Source organism: Scyliorhinus torazame, chromosome 6 (assembly GCF_047496885.1).
Source record: "Scyliorhinus torazame isolate Kashiwa2021f chromosome 6, sScyTor2.1, whole genome shotgun sequence".
In the NCBI taxonomy this organism is placed as follows: domain Eukaryota; kingdom Metazoa; phylum Chordata; class Chondrichthyes; order Carcharhiniformes; family Scyliorhinidae; genus Scyliorhinus; species Scyliorhinus torazame.
Genome location: NC_092712.1, coordinates 224429688 through 224448808, shown reverse-complemented (window position 1 = coordinate 224448808; position 19121 = coordinate 224429688). Strand labels below are relative to the sequence as shown.

Here is a 19121-nt window from a genome sequence, read left to right as displayed (position 1 = left end):
TATATCTGGATTTCCAGAAAGCCTTTGACAAGGTGCCACACAAAAGGTAGTTGCATAAGATAAAGATGCATGGCATTAAGGGGAAAGTAGTAGCATGGATAGAGGATTGGTTAATTAATAGATAGCAAAGAGTTGGGATTAATGGGTGTTTCTCTGGTTGGCAATCAGTAGCTAGTGGTGTCCCTCAGGGATCAGTGTTGGGCCCACAACTGTTCACAATTTACATAGATGATTTGGAGTTGGGGACCAAGGGCAATGTGTCCAAGTTTGCAGACGACACTAAGATAAGTGGTAAAGCAAGAAGTGCAGAGGATACTGGAAGTCTGCAGAGGGATTTGGATAGGCTTGAATGGGCTAGGTTCTGGCAGATGGAATACAATGTTGACAAATGTGAGGTTATCCATTTTGGTAGGAATAACAGCAAAAGGGATTATTATTTAAATGATAAAATATTAAAACATGCTGCTGTGCAGAGAGACCTGGGTGTGCTAGTGCAAGAGTCGCAAAAAGTTGGTTTACAGGTGCAACAGGTGATTAAGAAGGCAAATGGAATTTTGTCCTTCATTGCTAGAGGGATGGAGTTTAACACTAGGGAGGTTCTGCTGCAATTGTATAAGGTGTTAGTGAGGCCACACCTGGAGTATTGTGTTCAGTTTTGGTCTCCTTACTTGAGAAAGGACGTACTGGCACTGGAGGGTGTGCAGACGAGATTCACTAGGTTAATCCCAGAGCTGAAGGGGTTGGATTACGAGGAGAGGTTGAGTATACTGGGACTGTACTCGTTGGAATTTAGAAGGATGAGGGGGGATCTTATAGAAACATACAAGATTATGAAGGGAATAGATAGGATAGATGCGGGCAGGTTGTTTCCACTGGCGGGTGAAAGCAGAACTAGGGGGCATAGCCTCAAAATAAGGGGCAGTAGATTTAGGACTGAGTTTAGGAGGAACTTCTTCACCCAAAGGGTTGTGAATCTATGGAATTCCTTGCCCAGTGAAGCAGTAGAGGCTCCTTCATTAGATGTTTTTAAGATAAAGATAGATAGTTTTTTGAAGAATAAAGGGATTAAGGGTTATGGTGTTCGGGCCGGAAAGTGGAGCTGAGTCCACAAAAGATCAGTCATGATCTCATTGAATGGTGGAGCAGGCTCGAGGGGCCAGATGGCCTACTCCTGCTCCTAGTTCTTATGTTCTTATGAGTGTGAATAGTTACAGATCAGGCTTACATTGTCCTGATCCTTTGAAGAATGATGAAGTCTCAGGAGGGTATATCATTGCTGAGATTAGGTGCTAACTGGAGGAAGGAGTACCTTCATTAGACATCAGAAAGTACTGCCTCTTCAAGCGTCTGTCCAACATCCCAGTCACAGTGGCAATCGACAAGAGCCAAAAGCTGTTCCACTATCGTCAGTGGGCCCATAGCTGTGTACCTTCAATCTGACAAAGCCCCTCAAGAACATCAGTATCTAGCAATGGGACAATGCATTCTATGTAATCTATGTAATCTAAGTGGTCAAACTAATCGGTGACACTCGGGCTAAGGCAGCCGAGGACGCTCTGCAAGTGTGAATCCATTCAGAAGTGACTCAATCCTTCACCTTCTTCTTTGTCACATTCTACACTCAGTTAAGGAAGCTAGCTTGCTTTTATCCCCACCTTGCTCTGCATGTGGGCAATCTAAAGATCATGACGCTCAACCACTTGCGTGCCAAATATTAAAATACCTCCTCTTTAAGCCATACTTTGCGCCCTCCTGGCCAGCCTTGGCCCTTACAAAGTTCAAATGCTCAGACAGCATGAAGGCCTCAAGCGCACGTCATTTCTAATAGAAGAGCACTCTTCAGCTTCAGTATTATCTTTCTCCTATCCCATTGCTCTCCTACATAGAGCTATGTGTGCTTGCAGAGCATACTCAAAAAGGTGTACTGCCTTCCAAATCACCACTTGAAATTTGCAACAGTGACCTCGGTCAGTACTCAGGTGAGGGGGTGTAAAATGCGGCATCCAAACACTGTGACGAGAGGTTTGTGGCCGCAATCCAGATGATTACAAGTTGAGAAACACGCAAGGTTGCAGGTTCAAGTGCCAGGTGACAAGATGCTCCCACACATTGGTGAGATCAGCCGAGGTACAATTGGAAAGAGGGAAACTCAATTGGCTGACAGCAGTGCACACAAGCTCTGTGTGGGTTCATAGCATGAAAACCCTGCCAGGAGATAGCGAGCACATGGACTTGCTCAATATGTGACCCTTCTCCCATGAGTCACATCTCTCCTTGTTCAGTACGCCTTCACCTTTCAAGAATGCCAACGACATAGGAGAACACCTCTGCCTCAATCTTACACAGCCAAGAATAAATATAACATGACCCTGCAAAGCATGTGAACAAGATTCCATTCGCAAGCACACTTAACATTAAGGTAGAGACATTGCTGATGTCCAGACTGATGTGAACACTGTGGTTATATGGAAGCACATTCCATAGACGAGAGGCCTTGATAGCGACATGTGCGATAAGTGAGTGAAAGAACCATGGTGTCACACCTGATTGACAGCAACACAGCACATCATAAAAAGGAGGCATACGCAAAAGGAGATGTGAAATGGGTGCAATTCTATTTACATTTGTGCACATTATATACATGTGAACACAGATGCCACTGTTGTGCTCCTAATTTTTGTTCACTTTCCTAACCATTCCGCCATGTCTGGGTGCTTCCCCAACAGTGGAGGTGGTGGCAGTCTGCTGATTTCTACGCTCTATTGCCTCTGATGACTTTGGCGGGCATCCTCTGGTAGATAGGGAGCAGCTGTTCCCCTTAGGTGAAGGGTTAAGTACGAGGGGACACAGGTTCAAGGTGAGGTTTAGGGGGGATTGGAGGAAAAATCTTTTTACCGAGAGGACGGTGACGGTCTGGAATGCACTGCATGGGAGGGTGGCAGAGGTGGGTTGCCTCACATCCTTTAAAAAGTACCTGGATGAGCACATGGCACGTCATAACATTCAAGGTAATTTCTGTCAATTCGGATATAATAATATGCCAATATAATAATTGGGATTAGATAGGCAGGTCTGGTGTTTTTCATGCGTCGCTGCAGACTCGATGGGCTGAAGGACCTCTTCTACACTATTATTCTGTAATTCTGAGGGCCAAAATCTGGAAGTTTCCAGCTTTGGGTGTCCTGTTGTGGGGTAGGTGCACTCTCCTCGGCCTGTGGAGCTGGAGGTTATGGGTCACAGGAAGAGATTAGACAGTGTCACAGTCACCTGGAGGGATGACCCCAGGGTGTCCAGCTACTGGTCCTCCTCCCTATGAGCAGCGGAGGGATCCTGGCTGACTCCTTGATAAGGGGCAGCTGGAATGATTTCTGTGTGCCCTGCCCATCTCTCACATAGCCATTGATGGATGTCATCAATTGCTACAGTTATGTACCGCTGCTCCTGCAGCTGTGCAGGAGCGATGTCCTGGACCAAGGTCTTCACGGTAACCACTATCTTCACGGCGCATTGGGATGCCGGTGCCATCACATCAGACTGAAAGCAAACAGACTCCTCCATCGTCTGACGCAATCTGAGGAATGCAGCTGAAATCCCTTCCCAATGTTCCCGTACGTGTTGCTGCAGCTCCAGCAACTGATATAGGACAGACAGAGTCCAGAAGCTCATCATCTGATTCAGACTCCACAGATTCCTGGCCTCCAACAGTGCACCAAATGCTACTACCTCAAATGTCCTTGCCTCTGCCTGCTGTGGACCAGGTTGTGTGCTGTGCTCAGCTGATTGTGAACCCCCACCCCAAGGTTGCTCTGGAACCAGGTCCCCATGAGGTGCATTGATGGAGAGTGTGGGTGAGAGTTGTGATGGGTCTTCTATGGTGCTCTCCTTGGGTTTCTCACCAGAAATGTTATTGGGGCTGGAACTGGGGGTCTGGCTTGTGGTGCCCTTGGGAACTTTGAAAAGGTGCCTATGAAAGGGAGGAGAGATAATTAGTGCTTTGCCGTTAACTCTAAAACAGGACAATGCACTTACAGTTTGGCTGTCTGAGGGATGAGCTGGCGCAGGATCCGCACTTATGTGTGCACTGCCTACCTCACCATTGCTGCAGACACAGTCCATGTCTTCTCTGGCAGGTTCAATAGCTCAGTTCTTGTAAGGAATGAGGACTTTGATGTTGAACATTCCAGCCCCAGTCTGAGCCTTCTCCCTTCGATTTTGTGCAAGCTTTCTTGCATAAATACAGATGGCAAATGCGAGCAGGATGCATGCCAGTGCAGATAAGGAGGATTCCTGACATGTGTGGGCGGTGAGTGCAGCCATGGTTGAGATGAGGGCATAAACGCCAGATAATAGGAGATGTGAGGATCTGTGTGTGAGAGTGAAAGGTGAGGACCCTTGAGTGGCAGCATGAGATGCCGGTGAATGTGTGATGGCCTCGAGAGTGTTACCGTGGCGGCACAAGTGAGATCATTCATCCCCATTCTGCACTGCATGGCTGAACTCTTCTGTGCTGCATTAGCACTGATCAGCACTCTCACCGCCTCCCAAGCTAGAGTGGTGAGGTTAGTGGACCTCCTCTGGCCATCATTGGGTAGAGGACATTCATAGAATCCGTACAGTGCAGAAGGAGGCCATTGGGTCAATCGGATCTGCACAGAACCTCTGAAAGAGCACTCCATCCAAGCCCACTCCCCCACCCTATCCCAATAACCCCCCAACCTAACCGACACTAAGGGCAAATTTAGCATGGCCAATCCAACTAACCGACACATCGTTAGACTATGGGAGGAAACCAGAGAACCCAGAGGAAACCCACGCAGACATGGGGAGAATGTGCAAACTCCACACACTCCATACAGTCACCCAAGTCCGGAATTGAACCCGGGCCCCTGGCGCTGTGACCAAGCAGTTCTAACTACTGTGCCACCATTCCGCCATTGTGGAGGGCCTCGACTGCAACCAGGTGTCCCAGGGAGATGACCTTCTATTCTGGGGACATCTTTCTTATCCGTGGTAGGTCTGGGCTGCAGACATTGAAAACGTTGTGCACGGGTGCCGTTTAAATATAACGTCCAAGTGAGGAAGAGGTGAGCTTGCGGCAGGGTGGGTGAATCAGAGGTTGTATCCTGATCTGGCATATTTCCCATACATGCACAATTCATTTTGTGGGATGTGGACAGTAGAGTATGAAAACCCACCATTGCGCCTTGCAGGTAAAACACCATTTTCACATCCAACCCACACTTAGTACAATTAGGGAAAATTCCCACCCACTATCTTTATTATTCACCATGCAGAAGAGGGAAACTTGTACTCAAATTGAAAAGGCCATGTTGTTAAGGTTTAAACAAGGCTGGAAGATTTACCTAGCTTTGATCAGAAGGGGGAATCTCCACTTAAGGGACAGAGTAAAGTATACCTGAGGTGTGGGATTGCTGAAAATGCTAAAAGGTCACATGGGAGATATTTTCTAGAGTTTAATTTAAGAGTTGCCTACAAAAATAGTGTTAGTCGATTTTGCTTTTAGTTTGTTCATTATAACAAAAGCCTTAAAACTTGAAATCGGTGTGATCTTTTTTGTCGGTTACTGGAATTCTAATATCTTTGGTAACTACAGGGTTTGTCTCGAAAAATGTGCTGTTAGGTAATTTGGACATTCTGAATTCTCCCTTTGTGTACCCGAACAGGCGCCAGAGTGTGGCGACTAGGGGCTTTTCACAATAACTTCATTGCAGTGTTAATGTAAGCCTACTTGTGACAATAAAGATTATTATTATTATTATTAATAAACATAACTTCAAATCAACATAACAGTTTTCAGCAGCCCAGTAACCTAATGAATTCAGAGATTATTAATTTCAAATTGTATTGATCACTGCAGTTTTGCACCTGCCCAAAGGTAGATTTCCCATTTCTCAATAGTGATATGGGGTTCCATTTTCTGAAGCGTCAGCTGTACACGTTTAATGTAGATGGCTTGATTTTAAGTTCATTTGCATGAATTGACAGAAATTTAGCAGGTTCTGCTGAAGACCAGTTATCCCCCTTTTGATTTTCCTTTACATGCAGTCCAGGTTATCATTTGTGTCGAAGCACAATAAAAGAAGAATCTGCCCTCTATTGTCCTAATTCAAATAAAATGGGAAATTAAACACAACTTTTTTTTAATATTGAAGATAAAAAGCATGAATCAATTCACTTCCTTGTTCTTTACCTTACCCTATCATGGAAGTGGGCAGTTTTGAGGTTATCAAAAACATTCAACAGGTGTGCCTGAATAGTGTGAGAATCTGATGCCTGACCAAGAATTTCGAGAAGTGCTGGATCAGATACAAAAAAGAACCGAGGAAATAACAGCCGTTTTTTTTCAAGGTACCTGTAATAGATCAAGATAAACAAAGTGAAAAGAAGAAGAATCCACATCCAACCTCTTAGAAGGTCAAGTGGTGTTCACATATACAAAATGAACACTCCAAGTGTAGCTGCAGTATTTGGGTTTCTGCAGGGATCCCATCTAGTTGTGCTTTTTTTAAAAGCTCAAAATTATAATTGCTGTTCCAGTGTGAAATTAGACTATGTATAAATGCTTAAAAATTGAAGTTCTATTAAAATCAGGTAAAGTGGGAATGGAGTATAAAATTATCTTTGACAGTAAATCAAAACAGATCATATCACATCGGTTTCCTCTTGAACATCTCACCTGATAGTTAATGCAATAAAACTGACCATCTTGTATGCTGCATAGCAGGTGTCTCAGACAATAACGATGGCCTTGCACTACTGTTTGGAGGAATTCAACACCATTGTTAATCGTCACAAGCTGGATGTTCATGACTACACATGGTGGGCGGCACGGTAGCACAGTGGTTAGCACTGTGGCTTCAGAGCACCAGGGACCCGGGTTCGATTCCCGGCTTGTGTCACTGTCTGTGCGGAGTCTGCACGTTCTCGCTGTATCTGCGTGGGTGCTCCGGTTTCTTCCCACAAGTCCCGAAAGACGTGCTTGTTAGGTGAATTGGACAATCTCAATTCTCCCTCTGTGTACCCGAACAGGCGCCAGAGTGTGGCGACTAGGGGTTTTTCACAGTAACTTCACTGCAGCGTTAATGTAAGCCTACTTGTGATGCTAATAAAGATTATTATTATTGTTACATGTCTTTGCAAATAAATTCCAGAGTCTTACAAGGGCAATTGAATATTGCTGTAAAAAATACATTTTGTGGAAGTTTTTGTCTTGCACTCACCAGGACAATCACAAGATTCCAAATATCAGGGGGAACAATAACTGTATACTGTATGAGAAGAGTGTGCTGATTGGTTGGCAAGTGAACTTTGATTGGTAGAGTTTTTGCCATGGAAACGACACCAGTTAATAGTGGATGAGCATTAACTGTGAAGCATTGCTCAAAAATACAAAACAGACAGTTTGACTCTGATTGGTTAAGGTCCTGCCCTGAGGATTGAACCAGCGAATGGCTGTTTTCAAGTTTTCAAAATGCAAAAGAAGAATTTTCAATTTATGGAGATAATAAACCATTCAATCAGAACAAGGGCAAGCAAAGTAAGAACAGGAAGACAAAACAAACCGTAACATTTAATTTCTGCTTCTCACAATACGAAGGTTAAAATCTAATAGTTAAGAGACTTCAATTCAACCAAAGAAAACTAATAGAACGTTTTGCAGGACAGTGCATTTCTATTATTTCACATTTTACATTTAAATAAACTAATTTTATAGATAATATTGCAAAAACTGAACAGTGGGCTCAAAACATTAAACTACATTCACAAGATTAAAAACAAAAATATAACCAAACTAGGCACCTTTCAAAAAACAGAGTCAGGTTTCAAGATTCTAAATCTGGGCCTAATCAACTTGGCTGAGACAGATCTGCCCTTGCCAGTGTGCTAACAGCAGCTCACTGTGTTGAAGTCTTACCCAGTCAAAGACTTCTGACAGATTTCCAGCTGTTCCAGTAAATGTGGTAAAAGCTGCCCCATGGTTTCATCCCCCACACAGCATTGCACTACATTTGGAGTCTCGTGTGCCCGAGTCATGATCTTCACCCAAGATTTGTCAATGTTTGAAAAACGTTTGGCTTCCTGTAGTTAAAGATAGAAGAAAAAATCAATTGCAAAATAAAGATTTATTCAATCTGTCAATTCCACATCCCTACACAATATTCTCAGTGCTACGGATAAACCATCCAGTGTTCTTTGATATCCAGTTTTCAAAGAAAGTGGAATTTCATCTCAACAGGAGAAAGCCTGAGAATTAGTTCCAACCTAGGGAATCTGATCGGGTTGCTTCAAGAAAATCTCAATCCAACCACTTGCATACCTTTGGGAGTTGCTTAGCAATGTCTCCACCTACAAAAACAGCTTCCAAATAAATCCATAGGTTCTGTACAGTCATCCAGTTTTCAATAATATCAGTCGTGTTAGATAGATTGTGGACCCATTTCTGAATCTGTGCCTTGAAAGGAGTATTGTATCTGAAATAAAACAAAGCACAACACAATCAAAAGGAACGCATCCAAAAGGAATTACATTTGTCCAATTTCCCCTTTCCTACAGCATCTATTTTATCAACAAAGTTAAGAAAACATGCATATTAAATGAGAAGGATTAACATACAACGGCCCAAATCTTCCAGTCTCCAGATAGTTGGAGACCGGACATACCACCCAAGATGCGCATCGGACCCTGTGCAAGTACTGATGTACTGACCTACATGGCAATTGTTTGCTATGTTTCAACTTCCAATAGGCACCATCCTTGCACCCCGGGCGACTTTCTGCGAATGTCTCCAACTCCCCCCCCCCCCCCCCCCCGCCCAAACCTACTCCAACTTTACAATCCTGCAACAGAGCTCTCAGAGGAATGCTGCATTCCGCATTTCTGGGAAAGCTGGATGCAGGGTAAAGGTCGAGTCGAGCAGCAATTGGATGGTGATTAGTGCTCCTCAGAAGTTCCAGGGTCCTGGCCACCATACAACATTTGAAAAAATAATGTTTAAATTGAGCCTTGAAAATCTTTTTTTTTTAATAATGGACAGCTAACTAATTTGAGACAAAATTATGGATAAGATGTCTGTGCACTGCTAACCTGTTGCTCATCAGTGAGCCCAAGACCATCAGACTGTCCTCCAAACTGGCAATGATTTCTGATGTACTGTCTCCTCTCAACAGAAGTTCACCACGTGTTTTGAAGCTGGCAAAAGTGAATGTTTTGCTATCCCATTCTGCAATAACCTGCTTCAATTTCTGTTCAATGTCTTTTTCTTTCACAGCACTAATGCAAATATCCTGCAATGAACAAAAACAGGCAGCTCCGGTCATGATGTTTTAGCTGGAAGATCTTGCTTGTAGGTGAGGAATTTAAAGTAAACAAAACGCAAATGTTTGAAATAACCATCAGGAAATCAAATATTATTCAAATAACATAATAAAATATATATAAATAATTATAATTTCAGGTTCTATTTTCAATTTAAAAAGAATGGAAATTAAGTGGATATGGGGAAATACATATGCAAACAGTTCATCGTTGTAGGTATTATAGTGCAGGTTCGAAATGACTCAAATTCCTATGTGTTCAGCAAATATATTTTCAGGTTTCTCCATATCACAAACCACCTGCTGCCAATCAAGAAATAACATAGGCCACTGAATGGAGATTTAAATGGCGCTCCACCTCTGCTGAGCTGTACAATCCTGGCCATAACCCTGAACTTCACTGATGCCACTGTAAACAGGATTAATGTGCAGACAAAAGCATCTGGGAAAGTTCATCAAATGATCGTCCTAAAGTGTGAAATCTGGCTTCCATGTGCCAACAGCAACTCAACTGATAACTGAAAATTCTGCAGAGGAAAAGATGAAATCTGATTTTGCCCTATCACTATTTATCAGCGATAACATAAGAGCAATGAAGTCCTGATGCGTAAATCACTATCTCACCTCCACTTGAACTTAAAAAAAGACTATTGTACAAAAAGCAGCAGTGAAATTATTCTGCAACATCTCCCACCACATTCATACAGTAAAGAGGGGGATAGTGAAAAGAAGGCATTACAGTTTAGAGACTATTGAGAAAATAAATATTGGTTCGCATGAGGTCCAGAATTTAAAAAAATGAATTTACAGGGTGTGAATGTCACTGGCTGGGCCAGGGTTTATTGCCCTCCATTTCAGAAGGCATTTGAGAGTCAACCATGTTGCTGGGGATCTGGAGTCACATATAAGCCAGACCAGGTAAGTAAGGGTGGTTATTAAGGATATTAGTGACCCAGATGGGTTTTTACAATAATCGGCAATAGTTTCATGGTCACCGTTTGACTTTTAATTCCAGGTTTCCATTGAATTCAAGTTTCAACATCTGCCATGGTGGGAATCGAACCTGGGTGCTCACTGGATTATTTGTCCAGTGACAATGCCACTATCGCCCCCAGAATCAAAGTCCCACGAGAAATTCCTTCACAAAGATCAGTGGGCCGAAATCTTGCAATGTAAGTTTTGCTTTTCTTCTGTTGACTTCGCAAGATGAAATAGGCATCCAGAGGTGAATCAATTTGCATGCAATGGCACAGAACTTCCAGCAGAGGCAGGGTAGATGGGGCCAGTGACCATTCTGGCCAAAATACCTTCCATGGGGCCTACTAGTCAGATGTTAAAGCAGCAGACTGGCTTGAAACTCAGGAACACAATATTAAGTTGTTCAACAAGCCAGAGTCTTAGGTCATGTGACCATACCTCTCCACAAGGGCTTCACCAAAGGGTGTTATCCAATGGCTGGAATTTAGCTTGGTCTTCAGGACTGATAAATGTCCCCATCACTCTGAGTTAAAAGGAATATTCGAGAGGCTTTCATCTTCGTAGACTCTCTGACTATATTCGCAAACCTGCTCTATTTTTATATAGCTTCTTTTGAAAGTTGGGTTCTGCAAACCCCAAGTGGCCTGTTAGTAGCTCCTCAGAAATAACGAGTTGTGACATTTCCGACACTGAAATATGACTTCTTCTGTTCTGGTGAGGCACAGACACTAACTCAGACACGGGGCGGGATTCTCCGATCCTCCGCCGGGTCGGAGAATCGCCGGGGGGGCGGTGTGAATCACGCCCCCGCCGGCTGCCGAATTCTCCGGTGCCGGGGTTTTGGCGGGGATGGGAATCGCACCCCGCCAGTTGCCGGCCGCTGGCAGTGGGCCCCCCGGCGATTCTCCGGCTCGTGATGGGCCGAGTGGCTGCCCGTTTTCGGCAGGTCCCGCCTGCGTAAATCACAATAGGTCCTTACCGGCGGGACCTGGCTCCACAGGCGGCCTGCAGAGTCCTCAGGGGGGCGCGGGGGGATCTGGCCCCGGGGCCTGGCCTGCGATCGGGGCCCACCGATCCGCGGGCGGGCCTGTGCCGTGGGGGCACTCTTTCCCTCCACACCGGCCGCTGTCAATCTCCGCCATGGCCGGTGCAGAGAAGAACCCCCTGCGCATGCGCTGGGATGACGCCAGCACACGCTGGTGCTCCCGCGCATGCGCCAACTCGCGCCAGCCGGCGGAGGCCCTTCGGCGCGGCGCCAAACACTCCGGCACCGGCCTAGACGCCGGAGTGGTTCACGCCACTCCTCGGCGCCGGATTGGCCCGCCCCGCCGGTTCGCGGAGAATCCCGCCTACAGAGTCAGCCATCTTAACAGTCTTTGTCAACCGAAAGTTCCAGTTTAAAATTAAGAGATAGCCATGGGGGCATATTTTATACAACATTATACACTGCAGGGTTTTCCAAAAATTGCAGAATGCAGGTTCAGGCGAGAAAAGCTGTGTGAAACATGTTGGCTTCACAAACAGATTTTCTCACCTGATTTAAAAGCACTCTGTGCAATTTCAGACTGCTGGCAAGGATCACACAGCCAGCTGTCAGGCGGGTAGCCTAACCGCGCCTGCAAAGCCAGAATTCTGAGATCGGGGGCCATTTTTAAAGGGCACCCCAATCCAAAAGTGACATTAAGGGACCCCCCCCCCCATCCCTCCGGAGATCAGGAGCCCTCCCCCACCCACAGATATCAGGACCACCCCGGCGGACAAGGTGAATACCCCCAAAGCTCACACGCAGAAGAGTGACCTACCCCCTTCACACAAGCATTGGGGTGACGCCATCCACCTCCATCAGCTCCATTGGGGCACTCTGCCCCCACCACCACTCACTGACACCTTCTCCCTGTCCCATCACTGGCATCGTGCCCCCAATCCCCACAAAGTCTCCGTCCCCCAGTCACCTCAATGCATGCACAACTCCCAAACAACCATCGGGCACCCCACACATAAAGAGACCCCCCTCCCACCAGTGGGGATCCCTGAAGGACCCACCCCTGGCAGTGCCAACCTGGCCCCAGCGTGATCATCACGACTGGTTCACGTTTTTGAAAACCAGTAGTGATTCGTGTCGACGTGATGTCACGCCAACTGGGTGGAAGGATAAGGCATGGGTGGACGAAAAGGCGTCAAGCCTGAAATGACGTCAAGCCTGAAATGACATCAGGCCTGCTAAATATATGCAAATATATTTAAAATCATGGAAATCAGGTCCATGCCCTTTCTGGCCTTGAACCTGACCATGTCACCGGTGGCGACAGGGGAGATCAGAAACTGAGAACTCGCCAGTGCAAATTCCATTGGAGCTCTCTTGTGGAATTTAGCGGCCATAATGGGATTTGTGCCCATGGCGAATGGGCCCGCTAAATTCTACCCAGCGTTAGGTTCTGTTCCATCACAAACTTAAAAGATATCTCTAAAAGAAGATCACAGAGTATCTAAATTTGGGTGAAATGCTGGTAATGTTTATTGGTGCACCAAACTACATATTATGGTATCCAACAGCAAAATCAAATATTTACATAATCTCTTAAGACTGTGCATCCTATAAAAACATTCCATATTTTAAACATACAACACAGACCTCAATTTCCTCTTTGTATTTCAGTATTGAGGCTTCCATTATGTTTCTCAGCTTGAAAGTTTCACTTTCCACATCAAAGTTGTGCCCTGTGGTTTCTGCAATTCGCTTCCAATGCCGTAACATCATAGCTTTGTTTGACATGTGCTCCAGGAGTGGGCAGCACTCATTGAAATCATCAATGGTTTGTTTCAGATCCAGGAAGGCTTGCCATTCTTTCAAAGCACGAGGAAGCTTGCGACATCTGAAGTATAAGAAAAATAATGCAAATACAAATTGTACGGTCAGGGACACTCAAAAATATACTTATATTTTTAGATTGCAACTTATAATATCACAGCCATCAACTGCATATATACATTTATATAGATGATTAAGCCAAAGGAGGTAGTGTTGGATGAGGGAACAATCAATCTTTTATTAAGTTACATTTTGAAGTACTTTGTGGTCATATTTATCCGTAGAATAAAAAGGGGGGAAATCTATAGATTCCTATGAGCACAGATCAGAAATTTGAGTTTCCACCCACAAGATTTTCCAACATTCATCCCAAATATGGAGAGGCAAAGCATTGTGCCGACAACCCAAATATTAAAAATTACCTTAAAGTTTGCTCCTAACTATGCGATCAAAGTACCTTACAGGAGTGGTATTATCATTGGATTAGTGATCCAGAGGCCCAGGATAATGCTCTTGGGACCGTAGTTTGAATCCCACCACAACAGATGGTGGAATTTGAAATCAATAAAAATTTGGAATTAAAAGTCAAATGGTGACCATGAAACCTTTGTCAATTGTTGTAAAGGCCCATCTGATTCACTAATGTCCTTTGGGGAAGGAAATCTGCCACCCTTACCTAGTCTGGCCTACATATGATTCCAGAACCACAGCAATGTGTTTGACTCTTAAATGCCCTCTGAAATGGCCTAAATAAACCACTCAGTTCAAGGAAAAGGAATGGGCAACAAATTATAACTTTTTTCGCAATGCCTAAACCCCATGAAAGAATTTTTAAAAATGTGATGAATTTTTAACTCAAATAATTGAAATCATTATTCTTGCATTTTCGAAGAGAAGTCAAATTTTGTTTGAAAATATAATGCAACATGTTAAGAAAAGGAAACATAAAATATGGCAATATTGTCCTGATTGATGAGAAAGATCATGGCAATAATTTTACATGATGGTCAATAGGATGTGTATATTTCTTGCAGCAGCATCAGCAGTGTAAAAAATGACATCAAGAAAAAAAACATTATAACAGCAGAGAGCTAATGCAGCTAAATTTAAGAAATTTAAGACATCTGAGATCCTGCTTTATAAATGGATTCACCGAGTTGCTCAGTATATATAACCAGTAGCATATCCCTAATGCAGCTATGTAGCTCCCATCAATCAGAAACTGAAGTACAAGTGTAGCCAGCTTGCCCCATTATTCAACTATATTGTTAGATTCACAGGAGCATTATCCTTCTACCAAGCTACAAATGCAGATCAAACAAGCATTTCTGAAGCTCTCCAGATTGTCCATTTATTCACTATTATGGTGAGTAATTAGAGGACAAAGTATGCCTGGTGTTAAAGCATAGTGCTGTGCATTCTTATTTTCAATATGAATTATATCATGGAGATTCTTAGAAGATACACTCATGTATTAACTAATGTGACATTTTAATTGCCACGCTTTATTGTATCAATAATGACAACTTAGATTTTATAGTCCTTTTGAAGTAAGAATGTATCAGTTACAGTGGGGAATGGACACTAGAATCACACAGTGCAGAAGAGGCCCTTCGGTCCATCGGGTCTGCACCGACAAGTGAAAACACCCGACCCACCTACCCAATCCCATTCACCAGCCACTTGGCCCATACCTTGAATGTTACGATGTGCCAAATGCTCATCCAGGGATGTGAGGCAACCCACCCCTACCACTCTCCCAGTCAGTGCATTCCAGACCGTCACCGCCCTTTGGGTAAAAAAGGTTTTCCTCACACCGCCCCTCACCTTGAACTTGTGTCCCCTCATAACTGACCCTTCAATGAAGGGAAACAGCTGCTCCATATCCACCCTGTCCATGCCCCTCAATCTTGTACACTTCGATCAGGTCGCACCACAGTCTTCTCTGCTCCAGCAAAAACAACCAAGCTTATCCAACCTCTCTTCATAACTTAAAATGTTCCACCCCAGGCATCATCTGACTGAATCTCCATTGTACCCCCTCCAGTGCAATAACTTCATTCCTATAATGTAGTGAACAGAATTGCACTCGGTATCTCCAGCTGTGGCCTCACCGAAGTTCTATACTCTACCCCCCTTCTTTTGTAATCTATGCCTCGATTGATAAAGGCAAGTGTACCAAATGCCTTTTTCACCCTCCGGTTAACCTGCCCTTCCGCCATCAGAGATCCGCAGTTGATGTAGTTTATATGTATTTGAGCAAAGCCTTTGACAAGGTCCTACATGGGAGACACCAAGGCCCCTTTGTTCCTCAGAACTTTCTAGTGTCATGCCATTCATTGAATACTTCCTTGTCAAATTACTCCTTCAAAGGTGTATCACCTCATGCTTTTCAGGGTTAAACTCCATCTGCCACTTATCTGCCCAGTTGACCATCCCATCTATATCTTCCTGCAACCCAAACCACTCAACCTCATTGTTAACCACTCAGTCAATCTTTGTGTCATCCGCAAACTTACTGATCCTACCCCTCATATAGTCATCTATGTCGTTTATATAAATGACAAATAACAGGGGACCCAGCAAAGATCCCTGTGGTACGCCACTGAACACTGGCTTCCAGTCACTAAAGCAGCCTTCTGTCTTCATCCTCTGTCTCTTACAGCTAAGCCAATTTTGAATCCACCTGATCAAATTACTCTGTATCCTATGTGCATTTGCATTCTTTATAAGTCTCTTATGTGGGACCTTGTCAAAGGCTTTGCTCAAATACATATACACTACATCAACTGTACTACCCTCATTGACAAACCTGGTCACTTCCTCAAGCAAATTTGTTAAGTATGACCTCCCTCTGACAAAGCCATGCTAATAATACCTTGCGTCTCCAAGTGGAGATAGACTCTCTCCTTCAGAATTGTCTCCGATAGTTTCCCTACTACTGACGTGAGACACACTAGTCTGTAGTTCTCTAGCTTACCTCTACAACCTTCCTTAAATAGTCGAAGCACATTAGCTGTTCTCTAGTCCTCTGACACTTCAATCAAGGCCAGAGAGAAATTAAAAATTTGAGTCAGAGCCCCTGCAATCTCCACCCTTGCCTTCCACAGAGGCTTGGGACACAATTCATCCAGACCTGGAGATCTGTCCACTTGTAAACCTGCCAGCGCCTCCACTACACTGACACTCCCTATGTCAGTTTGCTCAAGAACCTCGCAGTCTCTCTCCCTGAGTTCCATACCTACATCCTCATTCTCTTGGGTGAAGACAGATGTGAAATATTCATTCAACATCCTACCAATGTCCTTTGGCTCCACCCACAGGTTACCCCCTTGGTCCCTAATGGGCCCCATTCTTTTCCTGGTTTTCCTCTTCCCATTGATACACTCATATTCCCTTTTTGTCAAGCCTATAAAAGATTATGCTAAGTGACCAGAAGTTTGTCCCAAGGAGGGGGTGTTAAAGAGGACTTGACAGCAGAAATGAGAGGCTGTGATGAGACTTTTTTTATACAGGGAATTCCAGAGAGTAAGATTGCTGCTGAAGATTGCCAGAATTATAGGACAAAACGCAGTGTGGATGCAAAATAGGATGGAGTTAGTTCAACAGGGAGCTCAGTAGGAACTGTAGAGCTGAAAAGAGAATACAAAAAAAGGGAGGAGTTGGGTAACAAAACAATTTAAGAGCATGCATTTTAAAATTTTGAGATGCTAAGTAATGGTAAGCCATTGCAAGTCAACAAGGATGGGGGTGAATGACATGCACCCCAACACAGGCTTTAATTTACGAAAGGTGGTGGATGGCAGATATTGGGACAGCAATTGAGTAATTGAGTCTTGAGGTGATGAAAGCATGCATAAGGGTTTTAGCTGTCGACCACCTGAGGTAAGGGCAGAGGTGGACAATATTATAAAAATAGAATTAGGCAGTCCATGTGATGAAAGGAAAATGAAGTCAGAAGCAAAACTGAGGTAATTTGTTCTTTAAGGTTCTGTACAATTAAAAAATACATAATATTTGTAGCTAAACAAATAGCTAGTTGACAATAATTTGAAAAGCCCCATGTGCACATACAGAGGCCTGCAAATTGAAAGCAACGGCACAATGACAATTCCAGGTGACAAAAATATGTTAATAGTGAATAGCGTCACCAAAACGTAACATGTACCTGGTCTGAAATTCCATTAGTTCATTGTTGATTTTTTCAATGTTGACCTCTGACCACAGGATGTCATAGTAACTGCTGACTGTATTGATCACATTGTTGTACAATCCATATAGCTTCTGGAGCAAAGTCAGCTGTTTTTTTATTTCCAGTAGCTGAGGATACTCAGTGACAGACAAGCCAAACAGCTCCTCACCATCAGTGTAAGTGATGTACTTACGAAACAGGTTGTCAAATTGATTCTGGTAACAAAAGAAAAGAAAATGTATATATCTCTCTGTAAACCTCACAAGTAATAAATAACAGTCAACTGATGAGTTGTACAGTGGATTGGTAGAAAGTAATTTCCCTACATCAATCAGCAATGTTGGCAAAGGCCACTGTCACAAGATTTGGTTGGTTTTATGAACTTTATGGTACCAAAATGGCATCATGCGCATGTCTGGTGCAGATCACACCCAAGGCATGATTACTCCAGCTAAAAGTCTCTTACCCTTGCACAGTTGAACATTCATTCAGCCACAGGAAGGACTCCAATTGTCAATGCGACTTAAGGGCATTATCAACTACTGTCACGTTAGTTAGCTGCTGGTTGATTTCTACAGATTGTTGCTAAGTTTGTAGGCATGTGTGGGGGTCTGTGTTCTTATTCAATGTTGCTGAAAGCTACAAAAAATGGAGTGGGACATGGTGAAGTCATTGGTTCAAACTTCAGGGGTTTTGCGGAGACAACTTACTCCCAATCAGGGATGCTGCAATTTATATCCCCTTGGCCTACATGACAAGTAGGTTGGTTAGTGGCAACACAGGAGAGAGCAAACTACTTGGACAGGGAAGAGATGAAGAGGGAGGACAGCTCTCAGAAGGCCATATCCAGGGTCTTCACGGAGCATTTCTCCCACTTCAAACTCAGCGAGAAACATTGTGCGTGTCATTTTTGCTTCACTATGGAGGTGCTCTCTTGAATCTGCCGTCTCTTGTGGCAGATTTGCAGTCTCAGAGTAGGGCGAGGACAGCATTTCAATTGCTGTGAGGATAACCAAGGACATGAATTTATTTGCATCAGGTTACTTCCAATCTGGAGCAAGCGATATTTACAACTTCGAGTTTGCCTTCCACTGTTGCATGAATAAGGTCACCAAGGCTCTGTATGCAAAGAAAATGTATGCAGAGCAAGCACGTGGCCTGTTCCGGATAATAGGCTTCCCGGTGGTGCAGGGCATCTTTAACTACATACAAGTCATAATGCAGGTTGGTTTTAAGTAGTGCTAGCCTCACAAGAACCTACTGAGTCATTCAGCCACTCAACAGTGCATTTAGCTTTGGCAGCACAATAGATTCATGGCAGAAAACAGGCAAGTACGCAGTTTGCATGCTGCCTGCATTGAAAAGAACCAGCATTGATTAATCACACATTGTGATCCCCAAGACTGTTCTCTGGGACGATCCAATTTTGCCGACTGAACTTCTTCCAAAGGAGAAGGAAAATACATAAAAATTCGATGTAAAGATTGATGTGTTGGGTGTTCTGGATCACATACAGGTCACCAACACTTGAAATAGTGCAACACTATTTTATTGAATCACTAACTGTTTAAACATACTTAGACTGTGGGTTAATACGATACTAGCTTTAACTAAAGACCTCTGCCTTGTCCTAACCAGTCGATGCACTTAGCACATGGTGAATGTCTGTGTTGCAGGCTGTGAGCTCTGTCCTCCTAGCTAGCTGCAACTCGAATGAGCGGGAACTCTGATGCTCCCTGTCTTTATAGTGCGTGTGCTCTCACTGGTGATTGGCTGCGGTGTTGTGTATGTTGATTGGTCCCACTGT

General features: G+C 44.0%; 1 protein-coding gene across 1 annotated transcript in view; it reads right to left on the bottom strand.

Moving 5' to 3' along the window:
• Positions 1–19121, bottom strand: part of dnah5 (dynein, axonemal, heavy chain 5) — a 521599-nt gene that overhangs the window by 304668 nt on the left and 197810 nt on the right. The window contains exons 27-32 of the mRNA XM_072509474.1: positions 17291–17529; positions 12946–13186; positions 9106–9305; positions 8339–8492; positions 7937–8100; positions 6217–6373 (exon numbers count right to left, since the gene is read on the bottom strand). Of these exons, the coding sequence (XP_072365575.1) occupies positions 6217–6373; positions 7937–8100; positions 8339–8492; positions 9106–9305; positions 12946–13186; positions 17291–17529 (1155 nt within the window). The remainder of the gene's footprint in view (positions 1–6216; positions 6374–7936; positions 8101–8338; positions 8493–9105; positions 9306–12945; positions 13187–17290; positions 17530–19121) is intronic.